At 42.8% G+C, this 27,090-nt stretch overlaps 1 protein-coding gene across 1 annotated transcript in view; it reads right to left on the minus strand.

The window, feature by feature from the left end:
* The window catches only part of CACNG1 (calcium voltage-gated channel auxiliary subunit gamma 1), a 259,002-nt gene extending 232,944 nt beyond the window's left edge, over window positions 1-26,058 (minus strand). Inside the window, exon 1 of the mRNA XM_044085096.1 lies at window positions 25,680-26,058. Within this exon, the coding sequence (XP_043941031.1) occupies window positions 25,680-25,914 (235 nt within the window). The 5' untranslated portion in view covers window positions 25,915-26,058. The remainder of the gene's footprint in view (window positions 1-25,679) is intronic.
* Between the last annotated feature and the right edge of the window lie 1,032 nt (window positions 26,059-27,090).

Genomic DNA, 27,090 nt, shown 5'->3' on the forward strand with positions numbered 1-27,090 from the left:
TGTACATCTCTGAAACTGTGACCTGTCACCATCATTATGTTTTACAGATAATGCCCATACCGCCTCCCAGCATACACCCACCAGGAGGATGATGTCCTCATCCCACAGCTCCATGACAACTATGACTTGTTGTTCAGCCATGTGCCACAGCATGCCCAGCAGCGGGATGACCTGTGGCAGGACCTACGCAGGAGGGTGAACGATGTGGGTGGCCATAACCGCACCTATCAGCAGGTGCGCAGACACTGCACAGACCTGATACGACATGCAAAACAGTGTGCCACTGCAATCACCAGGGAACAAGGTGGAACAGGTAGTGGGCCACCAACCCAGCCCCCACTCACACACACCGAGGAGCTACTGGCCAGTCTGGGGCCACCCAGGGAACAGCATCCAGAAACACTAGCTGCCATCGTGGAGGTGGGTGTCTCCCAACCAATGAGCCTGGAGTTGCCTGGTAAGTCAGTAATGCACATATGGCTATTATATCCCATGTAGTTGCATGTGTCACTGTACATAATGTAAAGTAACAACATATGCCAGGTATGTGGACACACATGCTGCATACTACAGTATGCTACGTTGTGTATGCACACATGTGCATACTATATGCTATTACACAGGTGAATGTGTGCACATGCACAGTGCAACCTGTGGCTGTCATACTGTCATGGATAATGTTCATACTGGTGTGTCACCCCTTTACAGGTACCTCTGGCATGCCGCACAGACATGGGTCCACTGCAGGTGAGACTGTCATCAGTATCAGGCATGTTACAGTGTAGATCTATTTGCCATGTGGCCAGTTAACACTTGCACACCTGATGTTTGTTCCAGTCACGATATGCAGGTCGCACCACCATGCATTCACACACGCCACCCATGTGCAATATATTCACACGTAATGATACACAGACTTGAAACCACAGTACTTGTCATTGCGACATGTGTGGTCAGCTGTGCATACAACGGTGGAGGTGTTCTACAATGGAGGCATATGTAGTATGCATTGGAACAACATGTGTGGTACACACACAGTACCACACAGTGAGCTGTGATATGGGCAGCCCACAAGTGTCACCATTGTGTCATATGCCCCTGCATCGGGTGCACACATTGTGATGTGCCACCTGACATGTCCCAGACATGTAGTGTTCTGTCTGCAATATTGTCACACTATCAAATGACCTATACCCCACATACCAAACATACAACCCGTTGTCTGCATAGACCTGTGGAATGTGACATATTTGACATGTATGGGTGTATGTCATATGGGACCACACAGACATGTGGAGAAGATGTCCATCACACACAATTGGCCACCACATGTGCACACATGGCCATGGGGGATGGCCAGAGACATGTAGCCACACAGTACATGGGATGTGTATACACCCTGTTGCACATTCTCCACACATGGTACAATTATAGCCTTAGTTGACCGATTATACAGTTGATGTGGTACAGTGGACAACCTAAAAGCCTGTGCACAGCTACTGGAGGTGTCACTGAAGTCTACCATATCACGATCTGTCGAACATCACGACTGTGTTGCAGTTATGGCTATGCAATGTGTACATATTACGCATTCTACAGCAACATACATGCCTCATGTTGCCATGCAATGGCACAGTGTCTGTACTTCACACTGTATAGCAATGTAGATGGCTCACACTACCCTCTCGTGCTCATGCACATTTGCTAAACATGCATTCTATCTGTAGGGCATACACACAACACTGCAATGTGAAGCCCATTATGATGCTGTACATGTATCAGGACACCATTGTGTCAAACATGTATGCATGTTAATGCACATGTCAACAAATTACATGTCAAGGTCACGTCAGCCATGTGTACTGTTATCCTGTTCTGGGCCACATGGTGTATCATGGGGATGCATGCATACTACCATGATTGTGTGAACTGCATTGTTACTGATATGACACCTGCTTGCTGTAGTGTGCACCCCAGGGAGGTATGCTTACTAAGACTACTAATGTCTGAGCTGCATGCCCTCTGCTCTATCGCAGGCATGCTGCATGCCATCTGACAAATCACATGCATGGTGTGTCTGTGTGTCTGTGTGTGTGTCTGTGTGTGTCTGTGTGTGTGTGTCTGTGTGTATGTCTGTGTGTGTGTGTGTGTGTGTGTGTGTGTGTGTGTGTGTGTGTGTGTGTGTCTATTGTACTTTACAGTATTTCTTTGCATTCACAGGTGATGTAGGTGCGTTACCCTCCTGCGGTCCATCTGATGTTAGTGTCCCCACAGATACTAGCGGTGATGATCATATGCATGAGGTACAGGCAGGGTTGTCAGGAGCTGAATCTGTGCCAATGTTTACCATCCCAGCTATGTCCCCCTCTTCCCGCACACAGTTCTGCTGCCAACACATACCGCATCACCGGTGGCCATAGAGGAAGGACAGTCAGCGTCTGTTGGTGTGGAACAGGAACTTGTGGTGGCTACAGAAGGTGTGTCTACACACCATGGTGTCAGTGTAATGACTGCAGATGTGCCACACAGGCATGTGGCCGGTGCTGCTCGTAGGAGGACCTCTGGCAGACATGCACCTGCAGGACAGAGCGCAGCAGCTGGTATCACCAGACGCATGTTCCAGACTGTAATGGCGGCACAGGCACATGCTGAAAGGCAGAACAGAGAAGGGCAGAGGCTGCAGAGGGCTGCTATCCATACCCTAAATGACAACATCCAGGCATTGGCAAATGCTCAACAGCAGATTGCTAATGTTCTGGATAGGCGACTAGGTGAAATGGTCGGAATCCTTGACTGAGGCATGGCAATCTGCGAGCAGGAGCTGTCTGTGCTGGAACACCTGGTAGGAGTGAGGCGTAGGCCACGTGGACGTAGGCCAGCAACACCACCTAGTGTAGGTCGACGTGAGCGTGCCACCTCACATGCCTGCTCCCATAGTGCCAGTAGCAGTAGCAGTGCAGCTGCTGCTGCGCTGTCAACACCAGGACACAGCAGGACACGTGGACGTGGCCCTGGACGGTCTCAGCGGGGACACATTTCCAGTGGTCATGTGTCGTCGGACAGTAGCCACTCTGTACCTCCACCTGGTAGTGCCCGTGCAACCCCAGGCAGGCACAGGTCACATGGCTGTGGACGGGCACAGTGAGCTGTACAACCTGCACTGTACAGTCTGGGGCTGTCAGTTATACCCCGTGTAGGCATCACGAATGGCAGAACTGTGTACACACATACACGCACACAGCAAACACAACTGTAGGGCTCCACAACATCCACATGCATTCTGCACAGACATGTCCAGTCAACTCACTGGCCCTTACACACACACATGATGTTATCCATTGGTGCAGCCTATGCCCCTGGCAAACATATCACCCTGTGCATATGATGAAGCCTGTGCCACATCCCTGTCATCCACACCATCGGTGCAGGGTTATGCACAAATATTCTGATGCACAGGGTGAACAGCATAGTGAGAGGTATATGTAATACCTGTGTATGCATAGTGAGGGATGTGTATGTTGCAGTGGTTGGGTGCAGCCTATGCCCCTGGCAAACATATCACCCTGTGCATATGATGAAGCCTGTGCCGCATCCCTGTCATCCACACCATCGGTGCAGGGTTATGCACAAATATTCTGATGCACAGGGTGAACAGCATAGTGAGAGGTGTATGTAATACCTGTGTATGCATAGTGAGGGTGTGTATGTTGCAGTGGTTGTGTGCAGCCTATGCCCTGGCAAACATATCACCCTGTGCATATGATGAAGCCTGTGCTGCATCCCTGTCATCCACACCATCGGTGCAGGGTTATGCACAAATATTCTGATGCACAGGGTGAACAGCATAGTGAGAGGTGTATGTAATACCTGTGTATGCATAGTGAGGGATGTGTATGTTGCAGTGGTTGTGTGTGAATACTGAGTTGTGTATGTGACATAGGTTGTGTACTGTCGACATGCACCAGTCACACCATGTAGTGCAGGTGCAGCATGCATTGTGATGTGTTCACGGTATGTGTCTCAGTTACATCTGTAGCACCATGTTGGTTGTGATACCCTGGTTCCCTCCTATGGTGTACTTGCATGTGCCTATAGGTAGCAGTGTTTGCAGTCCTCCACGTGTAACTGTGGAGTACACACAGGCACGTCTGGCAATATCAGCATGCTACATGTACCTTCATCCTGACTGTTGGACACACAAACATGACACAGATGGCCGCACATATACTGCACCTGACGCATGTGGTCAGTGCCACAGGCTACACTGGACAGAGACGTGACATACATAGCAGGACACATTACAGGTATGGTGACATGGTGCATGGGTTGTACACAGCAGCCTGGCCAATGATGATGTGAGGTGTCACTTGGTAACTGGAGGCCACACTGTGCAGCCGTAGGACCCTGTAACAGTACATGAACATGGCTGCAGTCACGGGGTATACACCACTATAACGCACACCCCATAGTGTGCAGCTGGGGACCCTTGCCTTTGTGGTCATCACCCTCAGAGTACTATGCACCCACACGACATGTCACAGAGAAGGGACATGCACAGGTAGCCAATATGGCTGGGACCTATGGCATCAACAGGGTTGTGCAATGCATCGCCATTACGGGTTAGTCAACACGTGGGGCCAGTGATAATTTCCCACCGTATATTAGCATACACACTCACACCAAGCACCAGACATACATACAGACACACACACACTGTGGTGACCACACATGTGTATACAGACAGCCAATGTGTGTGATGCACCTCACCAGCAAACGTCATGCTTCCCACACTGACGTATGTACAGTTCTCTACAATGGTGTACAGGGATGTGTAGCAACTGGGACATATTCCCCGCGATATGTAGCATCCCTGGTCACACATTCGGACACACATGGCAGTGCTGGGAATGATACACCAGCCATATGATGACACGTTTGATGGACATGCAGTGGTATTGATTGCATTATGTGTACCATCGCTATATCTGGCAAATGTGCTGCTATATACACACGAGAGGTTGTAGGTGTTACAGGTGCCATATGACATATAGTTGTTAACACCTGACCGCTGTGTATGCATTATGTCAGCACCGTCACGTAACAGCGTCATAGCATACAGTTAGTACATGGCATGATAGGATGGTGTGTGACACAACTGTGAGCCACCCCCTGCACACATACATCTAGACAGGTGGTTCACCACGTTATGTACACACATCCCTCCATACGTGCTGTTTGTATGTCACCGTATACAAATGTCAATGATGGGTCTGCATTGCGTCTGCATGTCGTAGGTAGGTGCAACTATGTTACGCACATCGGCCACTGCACATGCATGTTTGCTGCATGCACAGTACAGATGTTACATGTGTCTCCTGTTGCCATGTTTGTATGCATTGCTATTGTTGGACATGTGTGTTGACATACATAACACATGGACTGCGGTATGATATCACGGGTGTCACAGGCGACCATTACAAGGGTATGTATCCCGGTCAACACTGCTACCCCCTGTAGTGTTAGCATTCAACAGACATGGGCCCACATTCAATTCACGTGTGTAGCATTGATTAGGCCAGTGTTATGCACGAGGTACATAAAAGGCCATGTATGTATGTGTTGTGTGTGCAGTCCATGCACACATCCACACAATTACATGTATGACATACCCAGACGTGTGTTCATTGGTGTACAGCAACAGTCAGGTGTCACAGCTGTGTAAGGGCCATGGTATGTCTTGAGCTGACCTGTTCATGTATACTGGTATCATTGCAATGCATAACACCTGTTGGATCCCTGTTGGTACGTGTGTACTCTGCACAGCTGGTGTACACTGCTGTACAGCCCAGTGGTCATGTGTCACATGGTGTTGTTGGACCGTAAGGCTGTGTAGTGCTGCACCAATGACATGGTGCTGACTTGCCAGCTACAGTGTACACTGCAGTGTGTAAGTGTGTGACCTGCACCTGTGACAGCTGTGATGGCAGCTGTGTGTGTACAGGTCACTGCATGTGTGATCACCCTGTGCGTGAGGGCAGTTATACCTTACTGCGCCCTTCTGTTTCTACACTCCATCTGCATGCAAGATTGCCCTTTGCAACAGCTAAGTGTGTGAGCATGCCCAGTACGCCATTGTGTAGATGGACACACAGTACATTCCACACTGCGCCCCTCCATGATTAGACTCTGTGTGCATGCAAGATGGCCCTTTGCAACAGCTAAGTATGTGAGCATGCCCAGTATGCCGTTGTGTAGATGGACACACAGTACATTCCACACTGCGCCCTTCCGTGATTAGACTCCGTGTGCATACAAGTTGGCCCTTTGCAACTGCTAAGTGTGTGAGCATACCCAGTACACCATTGTGTAGATGGACACACAGTACACTCCAAACAGACATGTGATACTAAGCGTGTGGGCATGGCCATTGACATCCTGTATAGCCATGGCGGTCATCCAGGCACCAGATGTCCAATTTCAATGTCACGATGGATGCCTACATTGAACACACTTGTTGCTCTCTCGAAGGGTGTACTGTCTGTGGCGCATCCCGTATCTATTCAGTGTTGTTGTGCTCCGTAGATATTTAGTTGGCCCGTTGACAGCACTGGCGTGTTTGTGTATGCCTACCTTGGAACGGTAATATCCTTTCAGACCGCTCACTCTCTAAACATTCCCTATCGGCATCTTTGCCTTTGCGGATGATGTCACCCATCTTGAAGTATGCCTCTGGGAGTGCTGTGTTCAGTAATCTTGGTAGCGCGTTCTGTAAATGCGTAATGCTGTAGTGTGTTAGAGTAGGTAGGTGTGTGTTCAATTCCCGGCCCTTCCACGTGTGTGTGTGTGTGTGTGTGTGTGTGTGTGTGTGTGTGTGTGTGTGTGTGTGTTTCCAGCTACCTGGGGACACAGTAAAGCTTTTAGATGCCTCACAACACATACATTCCCTATCGGCGTCTTTGCCTTTGCGGATGATGTCACCCACCTAGAAGTATGCCTCTGGGAGTGCTGTGTTCAGTAATCTTGGTAGCGCGTTCTGTAAATGCGTAATGCTGTAGTGTGTTAGAGTAGGTAGATGTGTGTTCAACTCCCGGCCCTTCCAAGTGTGTGTGTGTGTGTGTGTTTGTGTGTGTTTCCAGCTGCCTGGGGACACAGTAATGCTTTTAGGTGCCTCACAACACATACATTCCCTATTGGCGTCTTTACCTTTGCGGATGATGTCACCCACCTAGAAGTATGCCTCTGGGAGTGCTGTGTTCAGTAATCTCGGTAGCGTGTTCCGTAAATGTGTAATGCTGTAGTGTGTTAGAGTAGGTAGGTGTGTGTTCAACTCCTGGCCCTTCCAAGTGTGTGTGTGTGTGTGTGTGTGTGTGTGTGTGTGTGTGTGTGTGTGTGTGTTTCCAGCTGCCTGGGGACACAGTAATGCTTTTAGATGCCTCACAACACATACATTCCCTATCGGCGTCTTTGCCTTTGCGGATGATGTCACCCACCTAGAAGTATGCCTCTGGGAGTGCTGTGTTCAGTAATCTCGGTAGCGTGTTCTGTAAATGCGTAATGCTGTAGTGTTTTAGAGTAGGTAGGTGTGTGTTCAACTCCTGGCCCTTCCAAGTGTGTGTGTGTGTGTGTGTGTGTGTGTGTGTGTGTGTGTGTGTGTGTGTGTGTTTCCAGCTGCCTGGGGACACAGTAAAGCTTTTAGATGCCTCACAACACATACATTCCCTATCGGCGTCTTTGCCTTTGCCCACCTAGAAGTATGCCTCTGGGAGTGCTGTGTTCAGTAATCTCGGTAGCGCGTTCTGTACATGCATAATGCTGTAGTGTGTTAGAGTAGGTAGGTGTGTGTTCAACTTCCGGCCCTTCCAAGTGTGTGTTTGTGTGTGTGCGTGTGTGTGTGTGTGTGTGTGTGTGTTTCCAGCTGCCTGGGGACACAGTAATGCTTTTAGACGCCTCACAACACATACATTCCCTATCGGCATCTTTGCCTTTGCGGATGATGTCACCCATCTAGAAGTATGCCTCTGGGAGTGCTGTGTTCAGTAGTGCATTCTGTAAATGCGTCATGCTGTAGTGTGATAGGGTAGTTAGGTGTAAGTTTGATTCCCAGGCCTGCCAGGTGTGTGTGTGTGTGTGTGTGTGTGTGTTTGTGCATGCTCCCATCCGCCTGGGGACTCAGGTTATGCTTTTAGATGCTTCGCAACACAGATGTATCCTGCTGACGTCTTTGTCTTTGCGGATGTTGACACGCACCTAGTAGAATGCCTGTGTGTCTGCTGTGTTTAGTAATCTCGGTAGCGTGTTCTGTAAATGCGTCATGCTGTAGTGTGATAGGGTAGTCATGTGTAGGTTCGATTACCAGCCTTGCCACATGTGTGTGTGTGTGTGTGTGTGTGTGTGTGTGTGTATGTCTGTATCTCTCTCTCTCTCTATATATATATATATATATATATATATATATATATATATAAAATCTATTTTCTGCCCATAACTCTGCTCTTGCATGGACAGCTGACTGTTTCATGTATCGCATCTTTGCATAGCTTTCACATACCAATGGGGTATGTTGCAACTCCCAACATTGTCCATGCAACGTCCGTGTTATGGGTGGTGTTACACGCCCTTACAGGCATTTGCTGTATATCTTGGCGGACATCTATCCTTGCTGTACTCTCACTGTACTCGTACACGCCGGAGGCTTCATGTATCATGGCCTAGTTTTGATATGTGTATGTCTATTTGTGCTGTGTGCATGGCTCTGGGTATGTCCCACTATCATCATTTGTAAAGGTGACTGCCCTATAGGTTCTTCATGTAGACTGCTGTGTCATTTGACATGTCAGCACATATCTGCGGACAGTACTGCACGTCCTACTGCAGCGCATTTCATACCTTCTGCATTATCTTGCAGTCGATATTGCTGTTTCCTCACACATGGATCTGTTTCTGTTCATACCACTCCACCTCCTAGAGCAAGTTGCTGGACAAGGCCTTATCTGATAGTGGGACACATAGGAGCAGTATTGACATGTTGCTCTTACAAATGTAGATAGTTGGCACAATAATAGGTTTTGCATTAATATGGCTTTTCTGTCGGATTTGGTGTCTTACTCACATGTTTGTCATTATTTCATGTCTTCAGTTATCATGAAAGTGCCAGAATGTTACTGTTGTTAGGTGGAACACACCAAACATATGAGGCAGAACTCTGCACATTCTGAGTAAATCTGTACAGTTGCGGAGTATGTGTCTGTAACAAAATATCAACTTTCTGACACCAATACACACACACTGTATGGCAGCATCACAGGCCACATGCCATTACATTTATATTGCAGGACACACCCACCCAGACAGTTGTATTCCTCACACAGGCCAACAGCTGCTTATCCACACTAATTGGTCTATCATGTACCGTATGTGTGCGCCGGTATTTGCTCTTTCCGTCAGTGGCAGAGCTCACATACGTGTCTGGGGGACTGGACATTGTTACGATGACACTGCATGACACCCTGAGGGACACATTACTTTTGTGTCTATTAACCTTCCACATTGACATTCACAGGGCATACGTTGTCATTCACATTTGTCGGAGTACATGTGTGTGTCTTGTACATGTTTTCTCATTTGTCTTGATGTCTTTCTTCTCACCTGTCCACCTAGTATCACTAGTTCTGTACATGTATTTTGGACAGGTTACCTTCATACCCCTAATCTGTACACATTATGGGTAAATGCCCTAACATTTGACCTTGTTACATTTGTCATAGTGATGTGCCTTTCTGGTAAATTGCTGGCAAGGCATTACGGACTGTGCGGTAGATAATAGTGGCTGACATTTCCATTACATGATTAGTAACACTCATAACATCCGTATTCATGGGTATGCCAGTATTCTCACAATGTTCTGACTTTGTCTGGGGTATATATAATATAGTCCCTATTTGTATTTCATGTACTCATGGGTACACCAGTATTCTCACAATGTTCTGACTTTTTCTGGGGTATATCTAATATAGTCCCTATTTGTATTTCATGTACTATGCCTTAGTGCAGCTGTGTTATTCTGACAGTTTGACAGTTATGGGTACCATCTTGGTTGTACGCATGTCCATCCATGATAATCGCTTACATGACACTGATATAGGGCCCTACATATTGCCAAAATGGTTTCCGCAATATCCAGTGGATGGTTTGCCCCATTATTGAGAATATAGGCATGTGCTATACCCACATCACTCCCATGGGGCGGGCCTACGAAATCCCTGCCAAACAACACCTAGGCCCATTTCTGCATACCCATGATTCCCATACCTGACAACCCTCTACAGTACCCATTACACATGTTTAATGTGCGGTACTGAAGTGTGGAGACACTTATATGCACTCCCCACTCTCCGGATATCAGTTTGTACATCATACATTCTATCGACACATGTGTCGTCACCCTTGCACCTGATACTGTTGCATGTACAGCTATTTCGTATTTGCTGCGGTCACTTCTTTTGCGTCAATGTCGGTTGACACTACGTAAGATTCAATTTTTGGAGTCCTGCAATGGACAGCTATCTGCATGTTTAAAGTGTAGAACTTGCTGGACTGTCACTTTCTGGCCAATGGTTTGGAATGCTGTGGTTTATTCACCTTTCTTGCATGTCTGTTTGTCTACCCATATTAGATATAACATTGCCTATTTATGTACATATGTCATATCTACGGGACATAAGTCTGTTGTGTATACATATATACATGTACAATCCTCATTTCATAACTTGCTTTGGTTTATGTCTGTGGATTATGTGTATACACATATATCTATATCCATACCATACCTTTCCACTATACAGATTGTCGCAGAGTGTACAGCTGCTTGCCCCTTTATCTTCTCTGTGTTTTAAATAAACCTGTGTCTATCTGGCAATGTCGTGGCATTTCATTTGAGACTTACAGTGGGGATTTCTGGCAAGCAGTTCAGCTTACGACTGCATACCCTTCAGAGAATCCATGCTACTGACACACCCGTTATTCTATCCACTTTCTATGTTTGTTCTGGCACATATCTGGTGTTTGTCCCTATTTGTACTGGTAGTTTGCATGGCTTTGTCCGGTTTCATACTTTACGAGGTTAACAGGTTTGAGCCATGTATAACTAACAAGGGGGAAACAGCATTCATTTACTATGCTGTGAGCGGATCACACACGCACAGGCGCACTTGCATTTCCTTATTGTGGGTTACGCGCAGGTGCATGCATATCCTTATTGTGGGTTACATATGTTTACTAAGTCTTTGTGCTTACGTGGGCTTTATTACTTGTGACAGTACCAGTAATTATCTGTAGTACAGTTAACAGACGTTTGCGAAACACACGTTCACCTTTACATATTTAACTGTCTGTACAGCACAGACGCATTCATTACACTTTCACATTATATGTGCTGTAGTCGTTGTTCAACCGGGACTGCATTCACATTGGCCGGATGCTGTAACCACTATACGTTTGGTGTTCTGACTCATTTATATGCATACCCATAGTACATAGCTACATTAACATATGCCTCACCGCTTCACTTACGTCACAGGCATCCATTCTCCTGCTGGGAAAAATGCGGTACTACATGTTACACTTTCCCTATTCCCTAATGCTCTGGACCCACGCTGCATATTTCATCACTGCAGGGATATTCAGTACCCAAAGGCTTATAGTCCTGACACATACAGGTCTTTAATTGTCAGGGTGTTCATGTGGTGATCTGGGTTTAGGCTTGTCCGCCTGGTGAACGGAACTGCCCTGACCATGTTCAAATGTTAGACAAAGCACATGGACAGGGTTTGTCCATTTTAAACATTAAATCTGTGTTTACAGACACAGGTGTTTGGGCACCTGTCAGCAGCTTATGATGTTGGCAATACATAATATGGGTGGGGGCGGTTACGATACATAATCCACAGTGAGTGGTGTTCCCATTCACATTTGACTATTTCCTGTATTCATTCTTACGATGGTTATTATTTTGCACATGACTTAACTATGAATTAACTACGGGTATGCAGTAGTACAATCAACATATGTGACGGCTTGTTACAGTATATATGTACGGACCTCTGTAATACTGGGGACTACCCCACATCCTTCACAACATTTCCTGCTTATGTACATACTATTATTCCGTGAACTTTTGAAGCTTGTGAGAGCAGTAATTACATCTGTCCCTATTTGTCCACCCATCCTTTTAGGCTTTGTCCAGGTTTTGTTGCTGTAATAGGTTGAGAGGTGGTGTCGGTATGTGATTGAGTTGAATATATACTGTCGATAATTCAGTGGGGAGTAGGGTTACCACTTGTTCCTCTTTCTTGAGGGAGGTCCCACTTTGGACAGTTGTGTCCTGATGACACCTAAGACATGGCAAATGTCCTGTGATTTTAAGACAATAATATATTTCTTCATTTCTGTACTAGTTGCATGATACAGGTATTTTGTATCTGGTACACATAACTATTATTTGGGATAGCATAAGCTATTCAAATGCTATGGCATTAGCTTTTATCTTGGCATACACGTGTAATTCTGTACTTTGCACAGGCCAGGGGTATGTTTTATCCTGCAAATTCTCACATTTCTACAAGGGATGTCCCACCTTGGCCATCTGAACAGGTGGCAACCCTAGTGGGGTGACCTGCATGGTGGACAGCTGTTCCATCCTGCGTAGTATGAATTGCATGTCAGTGTAGAAACTGAACAGTACCATGACTACACATACATGTTTTGTCCAGATGTGTACAGTAATGGACACCGTGGCGTGTAAACAACTCTGAGGTTTCAACAGGTTACTTATCCCACGTGGGATGTACACACATTTTGCCGTAACATTAATGCGCGGGCATTTGGATTTACGTACCTGTGATGGGATGTTTACAAACGTGGGATACATATTTGCAATCCGGACACTGCCTAGGACGATACTTCCTACTACATATGGGGCATACCCGCTATGTGTAGGTGTACGGAAGCGCAAGGCTGGTAGCTGGATTTGGTGGACATTCGGACATGGGTGCGGGTTATGTGCTATACAGGGGTTGTTGCATATTGCATTTGCATGCATGGGTTCTACTTTTGGATATCCCGGTTCCGCATATAGCATCCTATGTGTATGTGACGGTTACGTTCCTGTTCATGTGTATAGCAGTGTATAGTTCATGTGCACTTTAAATGTCGATTGTAATTAATTAAAGTTTTTAACAGGCCTATTAACCTGAGTATATAACCAGCATGGCCACAAGCTTAATTTAATCTTGAAAAAGCCTGGAATTGTCCAGGCGAAAGCGCTTGGTTTTATTTGATTGTCTTTTATCTGGTTTGTAGAATAAAAGAAATACGTGGAAGCTGTGTGCGTTTGGAATTCCTAAACTGCTTTTTTTGGACTTGTATTTCACGATACCATCTTTATCCTTAACAACAGGAATTTTGAAGATACGCTACTAGCATTCAGGATTTTATAAATTTTTTTGGTCTAAGTCTGGTGTTACTTCCTTTTCTTGGTTTATTTGGCTTGTATTGCTTCATTTGTTATTTGTCGTCATGGCGGAAGAACCACCAGTACATTCCACACTGCGCCCCTCCATGATTACACTCCGTGTGCATGCAAGATGGCCCTTTGCAACTGCTGTGTGAGCATGCCCAGTACGCCATTGTGTAGATGGACACACAGTACATTCCACACTGCGCCCTTCCGTGATTAGACTCTGTGTGCATACAAGTTGGCCCTTTGCAACTGCTAAGTGTGTGAGCATGCCCAGTACACCGTTGTGTAGATGGATACACAGTACATTCCACACTGCGCCCTTGCGTGATTAGACTCCGTGTGCATGCAAGTTGGCCCTTTACAACAGCTAAGTGTGTGAGCATGCCCAGTACACCATTGTGTAGATGGACACACAGTACATTCCAAACAGACATGTGATACTAAGCGTGTGGGCATGGCCATTGACATCCTGTATAGCCATGGTGGTCATCCAGGCACCAGATGTCCAATTTCAATGTCACAATGGATGCCTACATTGAACACACTTGTTGCTCTCTCGAAGGGTGTACTGTCTGTGGCGCATCCCATATCTATTCAGTGTTGTTGTGCTCCTTAGATATTTAGTTGGCCCGTTGACAGCACTGGCGTGTTTGTGTATGTCTACCTTGGGACGGTAATATGCTTTCAGACCGCTCACTCTCTAAACATTCCCTATCGGCATCTTTGCCTTTGCGGATGATGTCACCCACCTTGAAGTATGCCTCTGGGAGTGCTGTGTTCAGTAATCTTGGTAGCGCATTCTGTAAATGCGTAATGCTGTAGTGTGTTAGAGTAGGTAGGTGTGTGTTCATTTCCCAGCCCTTCCACGTGTGTGTGTGTGTGTGTGTGTGTGTGTGTGTGTGTGTGTGTGTGTGTGTGTGTGTTTCCAGCTGCCTGGGGCACAGTAAAGCTTTTAGATGCCTCACAACACATACATTCCCTATCGGCATCTTTGCCTTTGCGGATGATGTCACCCACCTAGAAGTATGCCTCTGGGAGTGCTGTGTTCAGTAATCTTGGTAGCGCGTTCTGTAAATGCGTGATTCTGTAGTGTGTTAGAGTAGGTAGGTGTGTGTTCAACTCCCGGCCCTTCCAAGTGTGTGTGTGTGTGTGTTTGTGTGTGTTTCCAGCTGCCTGGGGACACAGTAATGCTTTTAGATGCCTCACAGCACATACATTCCCTATCGGCGTCTTTGCCTTTCTGGTAAATTGCTGGCAAGGCATTACGGACTGTGCGGTAGATAATAGTGACTGACATTTCCATTACATGATTAGTAACACTCATAACATCCGTATTCATGGGTACGCCAGTATTCTCACAACGTTCTGACTTTGTCTGGGGTATATATAATATAGTCCCTATTTGTATTTCATGTACTCATGGGTACACCAGTATTCTCACAATGTTCTGACTTTGTCTGGGGTATATCTAATATAGTCCCTATTTGTATTTCATGTACTATGCCTTAGTGCAGCTGTGTTATTCTGACAGTTTGCCAGTTATGGGTACCATCTTGGTCATATGCATGTCCATCCATGATAATCGCCTACATGACACTGATATAGGGCCCTACATATTGCCAAAATGGTTTCCGCAATATCCAGTGGATGGTTTGCCCCATTATTGAGAATATAGGCGTGTGCTATACCCACATCACTCCCATGGGGCGGGCCTACAAAATCCCTGCCAAACAACACCTAGGCCCATTTCTGCATACCCATGATTCCCATACCTGACAACCCTCTACAGTACTCATTACACATGTTTAATGTGTGCGGTACTGAAGTGTGGAGACACTTATATGCACTCCCCACTCTCCGGATATCAGTTCGTACGTCATACATTCTATCGACACATGTGTCGTCACCCTTGCATCTGATACTGTTGCATGTACAGCTATTTCATATTTGCTGCGGTCACTTCTTTTGCGTCAGTGTTGGTTGACACTACGTAAGATTCAATTTTTGGAGTCCTGCAATGGACACCTATCTGCATGTTTAAAGTGTAGAACTTGCTGGACTGTCACTTTCTGGCCAATGGTTTGGAATGCTGCGGTTTATTCACCTTTCCTGCATGTCTGTTTGTCTACCTATATTAGATATAACGTCACCTATTTATGTACATATGTCATATCTATGGGACATAAGTCTGTTGTGTATACATATATACATGTACAATCCTCATTTCATAACTTGCTTTGGTTTACGTCTGTGGATTATGTGTATACACATATATCTATATCCATACCATACCTTTCCACTATACAGATTGTCACAGAGTGTACAGCTGCTTGCCCCTTTATCTTCACTGTGTTTTAAATAAACCTGTGTCTATCTGGCAATGTCGTGGCATTTCATTTGAGACTTACAGTGGGGATTTCTGGCAAGCAGTTCAGGTTGACTGCATACCCTTCAGAGAATCCATGCTACTGACACACCGTTATTCTATCCACTTTCTATGTTTGTTCTGGCACATATCTGGTGTTTGTCCCTATTTGTACTGGTAGTTTGCATGGCTTTGTCTGGTTTCATACTTTACGAGGTTAACAGGTTTGAGCCATGTATAACTAACATGGAGGAAACAGCATTCATTTACTATGCTGTGAGCGGATCGCACAGGCGCACTTGCATTTCCTTATTGTGGGTTACGCGCAGGCACGCATGCATATCCTTATTGTGGGTTACATATGTTTACTAAGTATTTGTTGCTACGTGGGCTTTATTACTTGTGACAGTACCAGTAATTATCTGTAATATGGTTAACGGACGTTTGAAACACACGTTCACCTTACATATTTAACTGTCTGTACAGCACAGATGCATTCATTACACTTTCACATTATATGTGCTGTAGTCGTTGTTCAACCGGGACTGCATTCACATTGCCTGATGCTGTAACCACTATACGTTTGGTGTTCTGACTCATTTATATGCATACCCATAGTACATAGCTACATTAACATATGCCTCACCGCTTCACTTACGTCACAGGCATCCATTCTCCTGCTGGGAAAAATGCGGTACTACATGTTACACATTCCCTATTCCCTACTGCTCTGGACCCATGCTGCATATTTCATCACTGCAGGGATATTCAGTACCCAAAGGCTTATAGTCCTGACACATACAGGTCTTTAATTGTCAGGGTGTTCATGCGGTGATCTGGGTTTAGGCTTGTCCGCCTGGTGAACGGAACTGCCCTGACCGTGTTCAAATGTCAGACAAAGCACATGGACAGGGTTTGTCCATTTTAAACATTTAATCTGTGTTTACAGACACAGGTGTTTGGGCACCTGTCAGCAGCTTATGATGTTGGCAATACATAATATGGGTGGGGGCGGTTATGATACATAATACACGGTGAGTGGTGTTCCCATTCACATTTGACTATTTCCTGTATTCATTCTTACGAGGGTTATTATTTTGCACATGACTTAACTATGAATTAACTACGGGTATGCAGTAGTACAATCAACATATGTGATGGCTTGTTACAGTATATATGTACGGACCTCTGTAATACTGGGGACTACCCCACATCCTTCACAACATTTCCTGCTTATGTACATACTATTATTCCGTGAACTTTTGAAGCTTGTGAGAGCAGTAATTACATCTGTCCCTATTTGTCCACCCATCCTTTTAGGCTTTGTCCAGGTTTTGTTGCTGTAATAGGTTGAGAGGTGGTGTCGGTATGTGATTGAGTTGAATATATACTGTCGATAATTCAGTGGGGAGTAGGGTTACCTCTTGTTCCTCTTTGCGAGGGGAGGTCCCACTTTGGACAGTTGTGTCCTGCGATGACACCTAAGACATGGCAAATGTCCTGTGATTTTAAGACAATAATATATTTCTTCATTTCTGTACTAGTTGCATGATACAGGTATTTTGTATCTGGTACACATAACTATTATTTGAGATAGCATAAGCTATTCAAATGCTATGGCATTAGCTTTTATCTTGGCATACACGTGTAATTCTGTACTTTGCACAGGCCGGGGGTATGTTTTATCCTGCAAATTCTCACATTTCTACAAGGGATGTCCCACCTTGGCCATCTGAACAGGTGGCAACCCTAGTGGGGTGACCTGCATGGTGGACAGCTGTTTCATCCTGCGTAGTATGAATTGCATGTCTGTGTAGAAACTGAACAGTACCGTGACTACACATACATGTTTTGTCCAGATGTGTACAGTAATGGACACCGTGGCGTGTAAACAACTCTGAGGTTTCAACAGGTTACTTATCCCACGTGAGATGTACACACATTTTGCCGTAACATTAACGCACGGGCATTTGGATTTACGTACCTGTGATGGGATGTTTACAAACATGGGATACATATTTGCAATCCGGACACTGCCTAGGACGATACTTCCTACTACATATGGGGCATATCCGCTATGTGTAGGTGTACGGATGCGCAAGGCTGGTAGCTGGATTTGGTGGACATTCGGACATGGGTGCGGGTTATGTGCTATACAGGGGTTGTTGCGTATTGCATTTGCATGCATGGGTTCTACTTATGGATATCCCGGTTCCGCATATAGCATCCTATGTGTATGTGACTGTTACGTTCCTGTTCATGTGTATAGCACATTTTAATATACATATGTTTGTGTGTGTTTGGTATACAATATGGACTGTCAGGTTTCTTTACGGTTGTTATATAGCCACAACTGCCCTGCTGTGTACTATCACTACCACTGTGGGACTGCTGGTGACCATACCCATGGGGCTAGACGTGTGTATTGGCGGCACGCTGACATGATGCACTTCACTTCCACTGGGTATAACTACTTACAGTGCAGTACATTACGGACACATGATTTTAAATGTCATTTGTTCCATGGACGGAAACTCACATTATGTTTCGTGCATTTCTGTTTGGTTCTCCATTTTGTGTGGCCGGGAACTGTCTTGCATGCTTTGCATACATTTCATTATCTGCAGACACTGATGGGTGCGATTACTATTGCAGGCAGGCTATCATATTCAGCAGTTTAGGTTGCTCATCGCCAGCCAACATTGACACGCCTCCGGGCGCAGCTTAGTAACACCCCATGCACTTGCGCACATGTCCTATGCACGTGGATGTGGTAGCGGCGCACCTTCATTAATATGCATATGGCGCTACTACACCATTTATATGCCGCACGGCCAGTGCAGGCCTTACACACGGCTTTGTGCCGAGCTTCATGAATCCAGGGGTGTGTGTATGTGTTTCTGCATGTATGCTTGTGTGTGTAACCTGTAATAGGCTAGCATAGCTCTGGTTGTTTTGCCTATTGACTGTTGTGATAGACTATGTTTCCACCATTTACCCCCCTCAGCCCCCACACGCCAACACTAAATAGGATGAAACAGGTATTGGAAAATGAATGAACGAATGAATGAATAAATAAAATGTAACATGTTCTTGGTATGTACCTCTTTTAGAAAGATGTTTACCTCTGCCAGAAACAGATTATACTGATTAAGCTGCTGTTTTACTGCAGTAGTACTTACATCATGGTTCATTCCTTCTCAACTGCTTCCCAGCAGTGGAGGTTTGCAAGCTTGAACTCTAGCTTCCAACAGTTGCATCCTGAGCCTTTTGGCAAAATTAGATTATATCCTCACAGTTCAAATAAATGACCATATCTCCAGAACCACAAATGTTATTAAGGAACTGTCAGTGGCAAACAGTTGAGCATAAATTAATCTTTACAGTGTTCATATTCATTAGATGCCAGGTCTTAAAGTAGATGTTATAACTCACAATCACAAAGTAAATATTAATTTTGTAATAGTTTGAAAACAACATATAATGCCTCAGTAGCTAGTAGTTGCACACATTCTATTAGAATTTTGTTTCTATAGCTGTGCCTAAGCTGACAAAAGTAAGGCATATAGGCTTAGCACAGAATGCACTCTAGTTAGGAACCAAGCACTGTGAGGCAAAAGTGTTAAGCCCCCCCACCACAATCCTGCTGCCTTGCCTTGTTTTATCACATTGTATTATGCTGACTTCTATTTGTATCTTCTGTGACTGTGCATTTTTACATGATATAGTGTTATTTGCCTTAGTCTCTGAAGTACAGTAAACTCTCAGTTAAGCACAACTCAAGCAACCGGCAAAAAAAAAAAAAAAAAAAAATTGAAGAAATACAGTACAATTTTTATGTGTTGCTCTTTCTGTCCCCCCCCCCCCCCTTGCAGAAACATACCTTATGTTTTTAGAGTTTTAGAGTTTTAAAAAGGAAGATAGGAATAAATTCCCCCTCTCCACAACCTGAGAAGAAGTCAAACCAAACAAATAGTATAGGGTACAGTATTAGTCAGGCCTGTTTTAATAGCAACTCTCAAGCAACCAGAAACTACAGTTATCCTGCATCTACCAATCCCCATGGGTGCTGGTCAACTGAGAGTTTACTGTAGTATGGTAAAAAACTTTGAGTGAGAAAATCCGATAATGTATTTTACAGCCATCTGAGATATCTAGCAATATTACCTAGGAATATAAACCATCTTGAGCATCGTGCCTAATCTGATCAGTAAGAATCTATAGATGAACTTCATGATTTCTGGTTCTGGAGACTATCTTCACCTCCTTGCACTAAACATTTTCACTGTTCTACTCTGAGGACTACTAACCTTTAACTGATGAAGCTTTTCAGTGCATTTCTTATAAGTATAAGGGGCTACCCCCTGGATCAGTCAGAATTATAGTAAAACAGAATCAGTATATTTCTTTCAAACAATGAAATCAATGGCCAGTGAAATGAATTTTCTACAATTAACATTCTGAGGAATAAAAACACTTTTCTGAGTTTGCACCTTATAATCTATATGAAGCATACTTCTATTGCCAGCAGAAGTGCACACTGTTAAGATATGTTAAGATCATTGATAAACATAGAAGTCTCAATAATTTGTCTGCTTACTAGCAGTAATAAATGAACACACTAAGAGACGAGGCCATGTGTGATGCTATTTTAGTAAGAATGTCTGCTTGTTACTCACTGCCCACCATAATTATTTGTTAACTGTGCAGATTCAGAAAGACACTGTGGGTGGGGCCACTTCAGCTATGCGAATCTTCCATACATCTGCCGCTGTCCATCCGATTTCACCAGTCTGATCACGGTCAGCTGCCTGTCTCTTTTTTATAGAGACAGCTGATCATCTGCAAATCCCCTGATGTGCCCAACCATGTGCTCTTTACTGCTATTAACATGCTATTTTAGCAAGCAGTAAAACAGTGGTCCATGTTTATTGTGCCTAGCTCCTTACAACACAGGAGGCTAGTGTTACAGTACTTTCAGTTTACTAATAGCCAACAGCAATAACTTATCCAACTTTATAGCTTAATTTTAGCAAACTGTTTAGAAAACACTGAGATCATTGTAATAAGGATTCCTACTTCTGGCACTTATGTGATTTAGCAATGTTCTATGGTTGTCAATACATTATGATAATCTTTAAAATGCTTACAAATTTCTGACTAGTTTATGTATTACTACAAATCCACCCATGTGAAAGTAATCTGAATATGTCCAGTTAAGGGAATCAGAATTAAAACCTGAAAATTGTGTGATTATAAAAATAAACTACTAGAAACATATGATATGAGTGCATAACAACCTGCCTTCTAATTATCTATTTACATCTGACACTTTAATCTCCGCATCCCTATCTGATGTCTAATTCACTCCTACACATTCCTCTGTCACATTTTACTCCAACTCTGCATTGTTCCTCCCCTACTAATAAATACATAATTTCAAGGTCCTTAGGCACCTGTAACTTGTAAACATATTCTTGCTTGTGATTGCGTTAAAATCTAGTTTTTAGTCTCTTTTAGCTGGCACATCTCAGATACTATCTATCGTAGGCATCGTATTATTTCATGGTGGCTGTATGCAGTTTAAATCCATATGTGAAGGCACTATACTAAAATAACGTTGTTGCTGAGTCTTTTCATTAGATGGACGTAGTCAATATTTTTTGAAATTGCATGTGAGCTTCCAGAATGTAGCCCCCTCAACCCAAGAATGTGCAGACTTAAGCAAAAACCCATACCCTCTGGGGAAAAAAGCATAATATATAAACATAAACCATGATTTAAAAAGTTAAACTCTAGCACATCTCATTCCACAATAAATATATTATTTTTAAAAATGCATACTGTGGCATGCATGGCATTTGCCTGTCTATGCCCATGTTTGTCTTATGGGTTTATAACTTGTTGATACAGTATTTAATACCCTGCTTAATTTCAATTAATCCACTGTTATTTGTAATAATACACTTGATATCCTACTCCCTTATCATTTGCAAGTGTTTTAATGCTTTAGTTATATTGCTCTATATTTTTTGTTACACTGTGTGTACTATAAGAAATCAGTTTTACATTTAAATGAACTATGACCTCCTACTATTCCGTCAAAACCTGCTCTTTGTTATTGTGAAGGTGAAAATACCCAGATAATACACGCACGTGTGCATGCACACACACGCACACACACACACACACACACACACACACACACACACACACACACACACACACACACACACACACACACACACTAAATTTTAAGAACCCTTATTAGGTTAACAAATTATCATGTTGCTGTGTTGCTCATCTGTCTAATTAGGTAATAAAAGTTGAGCAGCACAGGTTGCATGTATACTTTTAAGTACATAGGTTCTTACGTTCCTAGGTAAGTACAAGGCTGGCTGCCCTTGCAGCCATTTTCAGCCTAGCAAATTTCCCTGTTGGTGCTGATAAATAACCTATCCCATTTGGTTATAGATTGACCTTACCCATACCATGCTCAATAATTATATATTACCCCTAATGAAAATAACTGGGATCATACCATAGATAATTTGAAGAGAGTCATAGGATATAGCATTTATGAGCTGCCGCTATCCATTAGTAGTACAGAGGGCAGTCTTGAGGTAAATATTCTGTTTCGCATTCATAGATCCAAGTTGCACTTGATTATGGACAGAGAAAAGGTTTGTTTTACGTGGATGGAGACATTCCATATACACCTGAGTGCTATAGTTTGAATGTAAACAATGTAACGCACATCAGCAAGTAAACTGCAAATGTCTAACTCCAGCATTTGCACACATCAGCCAGTTTGTATTCTAGTACAGGAACAGTGCTGCAGCATACAGACTGTTAATATCTTAGGCTCGACATTGTCCTAGCATTTCCTTTGACCCAACGTGTTTTGGTGAGAATTCCTGTGGCGCTCATACAGTGGAATGTTACTAAGCAATTGGTGCTGAACCATTTGTGACTATATCAAACATATTTTTAGACACTCTAGTAAACAGCACTGAGAAACGTCACTTTAGCAAGTTGTGATATATGCTATTTACTAATAACTGAGAAGTGATTAAACAGAACTGACACAAATTTGCCAGGACATGGAATATTTCATGTGTTTCTGTGCATATATCATTTATTTGCAACTGTTATAATGCTGTATTGCTGCTTGTTAATGTCTTTCCTGACACTGACAAAACTGTTAACAGTTTTTAGAGAAGGATGTTGAATTTATATGCTTCTACTTTGGTATGCTTACTTGGTTTGTGTCGACCATATCTCATGTAACATGGGTGTTTTTTATCCATGTGACTTTATGTGGTTTATCCATGTGACTTTATGAATTTCTATGGTTGTGTAGTTTGCTGCATGGTTTGGCTTCATGATAGAAACAGTTACACAATATGGACAGATAAAATCTCTGGTAATGGAAGGAAGAATGTGGGGGTGGCGCCTTTTATCCTTAAAGGCATAACAAGTCAAAGGATCATAATGAATTTTACTAGTAAAAGCTTCAACGAAATTCAGTGAAAGGCATCATCAGTTAAAGGATGTCAGATTCCTGGAACAGACTGCAACAAAAATGACTCTGGGCAAGTCACTGAAACTGACGTTGTTCTCAGGTGTACCTTAAACAAAGGAACTCAAGTGAGCCTAATGGGTTTATGAAGTGAAAAAATGGTGGAGACAAATGCTAAGACATTGTCCAAACCTATGTGAAATTGTTATGGTGCATATTAGAATAGACTGGTGTTACTGGGATACCGATAATGTTTTCAGTAATAAACTAAGCATGGGAAATCAGACAAAGCTAGATAAGTCAGACATTTATTGGCAATGTTTTTGGTTTTGGTTTTCCAACAAACGTACATTAAGTATGAGCTGAGCAGACTATAAACCTGTTAGATAGCATTTGGATTGATATATATATATATATATATATATATATATATATATATATATATATATATATATATATATATATACAGTGAAATAATAAATGGGCATAAAGATAGATTTTGACCAGGTCTATGTTTGGTGATTGAATGGGATGTTCATCGAATGGCCATTCATCGCACATAGACCAGCAAAACTTCCTTCCCTTCAAAGGCCAAATGATAATAAATAAGTTCAATGAATTATCATAGCTGGCCAACATAAAGAGGAAGGACTGTGGTATCTAGTTCCAGTAAAACAGGGATAAGGAAACCTATCCTTTCCCCACTGTAGTGCAGTTTCAGAGTTGGTAGATATAATTAGTAGGGGGTGGGGGGCACAGCCCCCCACATAAGGATTGTTCGGTGTAAATCCTTCTGTTGTGGGGGGGTGCCCCCCTGCTAATTATATATATCAGCTCCAAGAGTGCACTACTTTGGGGAAAGGGCAGGTTTCCTTATCCCTATGTTACTGGTGCGTACATACTAGTTCCGCTCCCTTGATGTTGGCCAACTGTGATCATTTGATGAACTTATTTGTGATCATTTGGCTTTTCGAGGAAAGGAACTTTTGATGGTCTATGTGTGATGAACAGCCATTCGATCGCTAAACATAGACCATTTTGACCCCATCATTTGAATGATGTTTTTTATGACTAAGGCATGTGTGACAGCTATTAACTTTTTCTCTAAAACACCATTGGCACACTCACTTTCAATACATTTTTGACTGCACTCTGTAAGGATTATGAATGGCCTTAAATGTAAATTTGCTAAACATCTAGAACATTTATGTATTCACTTTCCTCTTAAAATACATGCCAGCATAACAATTAAAAACTGCTGGAGAAGAAACAGAATTCTAGTAGGTAATACAGTTTGTCGTGCTGATGGAAGCTTTTGAACAAATAATCCATAATAGCAAATTAGATCACCATAACAATATACTTTATACTACTATATGGTATAGAAGAAGATACCAGCATGAATTAATTTATGTTAAATTAAAATCATTACATTCTTAATGAGAATTCATATAAAAATATAAGTAACTGCTTATTTTATCAAGTGACTTTCTACAACCTAAAATGCAATCACAAGTGTCTGCTTAGTTTGTCTTATACAAAAGTGAACAGTGAGTTTGGGAATGTGTAATCAGCTGTTTCAGGCATATATGTGTCTGTAAACTGACAAAATGTACTCATACCTCTCAGCTTTTTAGCTCAAGAAATCTGTATAAAGCCTGAAATAATGGGGGGGGGGGCAAAGGCCCAAAAATATGGGCAGATTTTAAATATTGCTCTTATAAACATAGAAAGCTGTTAGAATAAAAACATTTATGTTAGCACATATTTTCTGACGGATTTGAAGTGACAAAAGTCTGTCATTATTTCATGACTTCAGTTCTCAATAGTTTGCTAGGAAATCTGGACAGTTCAGAGGTATGCATGTACTGTTAGACTTTAATAATACCACCTGTGTATAAGTAATAAAATACTTAAATCACATAATGCAAATCGTTTGCATATTTTAAATTCTATTGTACACATTTATATATAAACATTCATTTCAATAATGGAGCATTCTCCTATTAGAACATAAACTGCAAAGGTAACCACTTTTAGCAAGTAACAGCTTTTACCAGTGTCAGTGTTATTAAACATAGAAAACTGGAAAACAGTAGTTGTATTTAGTACACATTTTCTATCAAGTTTTGCAGAAAGAAAATTTACACTTCTCAGTGTCTTTATTTGTATTTTTGAGACATTCTGTGTAATTGATTTTTCTGAACATATTGGATCTGACACAGAATTTAATTATATGAATTTATGTTTAAAGTAAAGCTCTAGAAAAGACATACCTCCAGGCAGACTGAGCGGTCCACATTCATTGCTGTGTGTGCTTTGCGCTCCTATGTAGAGCCTTTTGATACAGAGCCTCCATAGTCCAAAATGTGCAACATCGCAGGTAATATTATTGTCTTTTACTTGAGGACTTAAAACTGCCCAGTGATCAGTGACTACGGCCACTAGCAACAAAATACAACCAATCAAGATGATACTAAAAGTAATCTTTACTTTTCCTGACTTCTCCATTATGTTGCTGTGCTCTTTGCTGAAATAGCTGTTAAGAATTATAAATTAAGGTAGTCTTAAATGCTTCTTGCATACAACTGACTGTCTGCCCTGTGAAAGGAGGACAAATGACTTCTGCAGTGGGCCTTGGGTCAACTTGATGTTTCCTTTTCAGCTGTTTGGAAACATCACTAAGTCTTATGGCTAAATTTGCTGAGCAGTGATTTCTATTGGTGTTTATAATGAAGCAATGTAGATGGCTGGTTATCAGATTACAGCTGAATGCTTTCTGGGTCTTGAATGTGTTTTTATTAATTCTTTTCGGTAGAAAGCTAATAAAAGCTAATTAAACAATTTATGGAATTGAAAAAAAAAAACTTTTAGAGATTAAGATATGGATTGAAAATGCAGAACTGAGAAAATAAGGCAGCATGTTTTCTAATGTTCCTATAAACATTGCGAATGCTAATGTTAACTACTTTGGTGAAAAAGGAACATTTGTTAAATGGCCAGGAAGGTTTCATTTACCAGCTGAGATACAATTCAAATGTTAGCAAATGTTGTTACTTGCAAATCATAAATGGGAGATTGTGCTTCTGTAAGGTTTGTCATCATGGCGATGAAAGAATGAAACAGAGACCTGTCTGGTAGCCAAGATACAATACTTAGCAAAGCATGCCAGTGGGCTGAACAGTAAGTTATCAGAAATCTTGCAAAAATGAGCATGGCCATATATGTCCATTTCTATAAGGCCTTTACATTAAAGTACCTAAGCCATCAAGCTGTCAGTTAACTTCAGTTAACTAAAGAGACAGAATGTATCTTTGTGCTTTTTTCCCCACAAATCTAAAGATAACAGTTTGGGGAGGGGGAGTCATGAAATGAATCCAGTGAAGAAATGGGTAGTAAACCCTAATTTCAATGGTCATTTTGCAACTGTCTTTTGTGTATGCAAATGCACTCTCTGTAGTGGCGGTCACCATAGGAGTAATTTCCCTTTTGATAAAGTACATTGATGTTGTTAGTCTTTATGTTAATAAAAGAGGGGCAGGAGGATCCTTCTACATTAGAGATGTGGGAGGTTGCCCAAAGAAAAGCATCTTTCAGATTTTGCTACAACTGTGTGGTGTTTGCTTACTTCTTTTACATCTGTTGTTATATTGTATTGTCTATTTTTAAACTATGTTGGAGCTATAT

Source organism: Protopterus annectens, chromosome 10.part0, assembly GCF_019279795.1.
Source record: "Protopterus annectens isolate FY-2018-M chromosome 10.part0, PAN1.0, whole genome shotgun sequence".
NCBI lineage: Eukaryota > Metazoa > Chordata > Ceratodontiformes > Protopteridae > Protopterus > Protopterus annectens.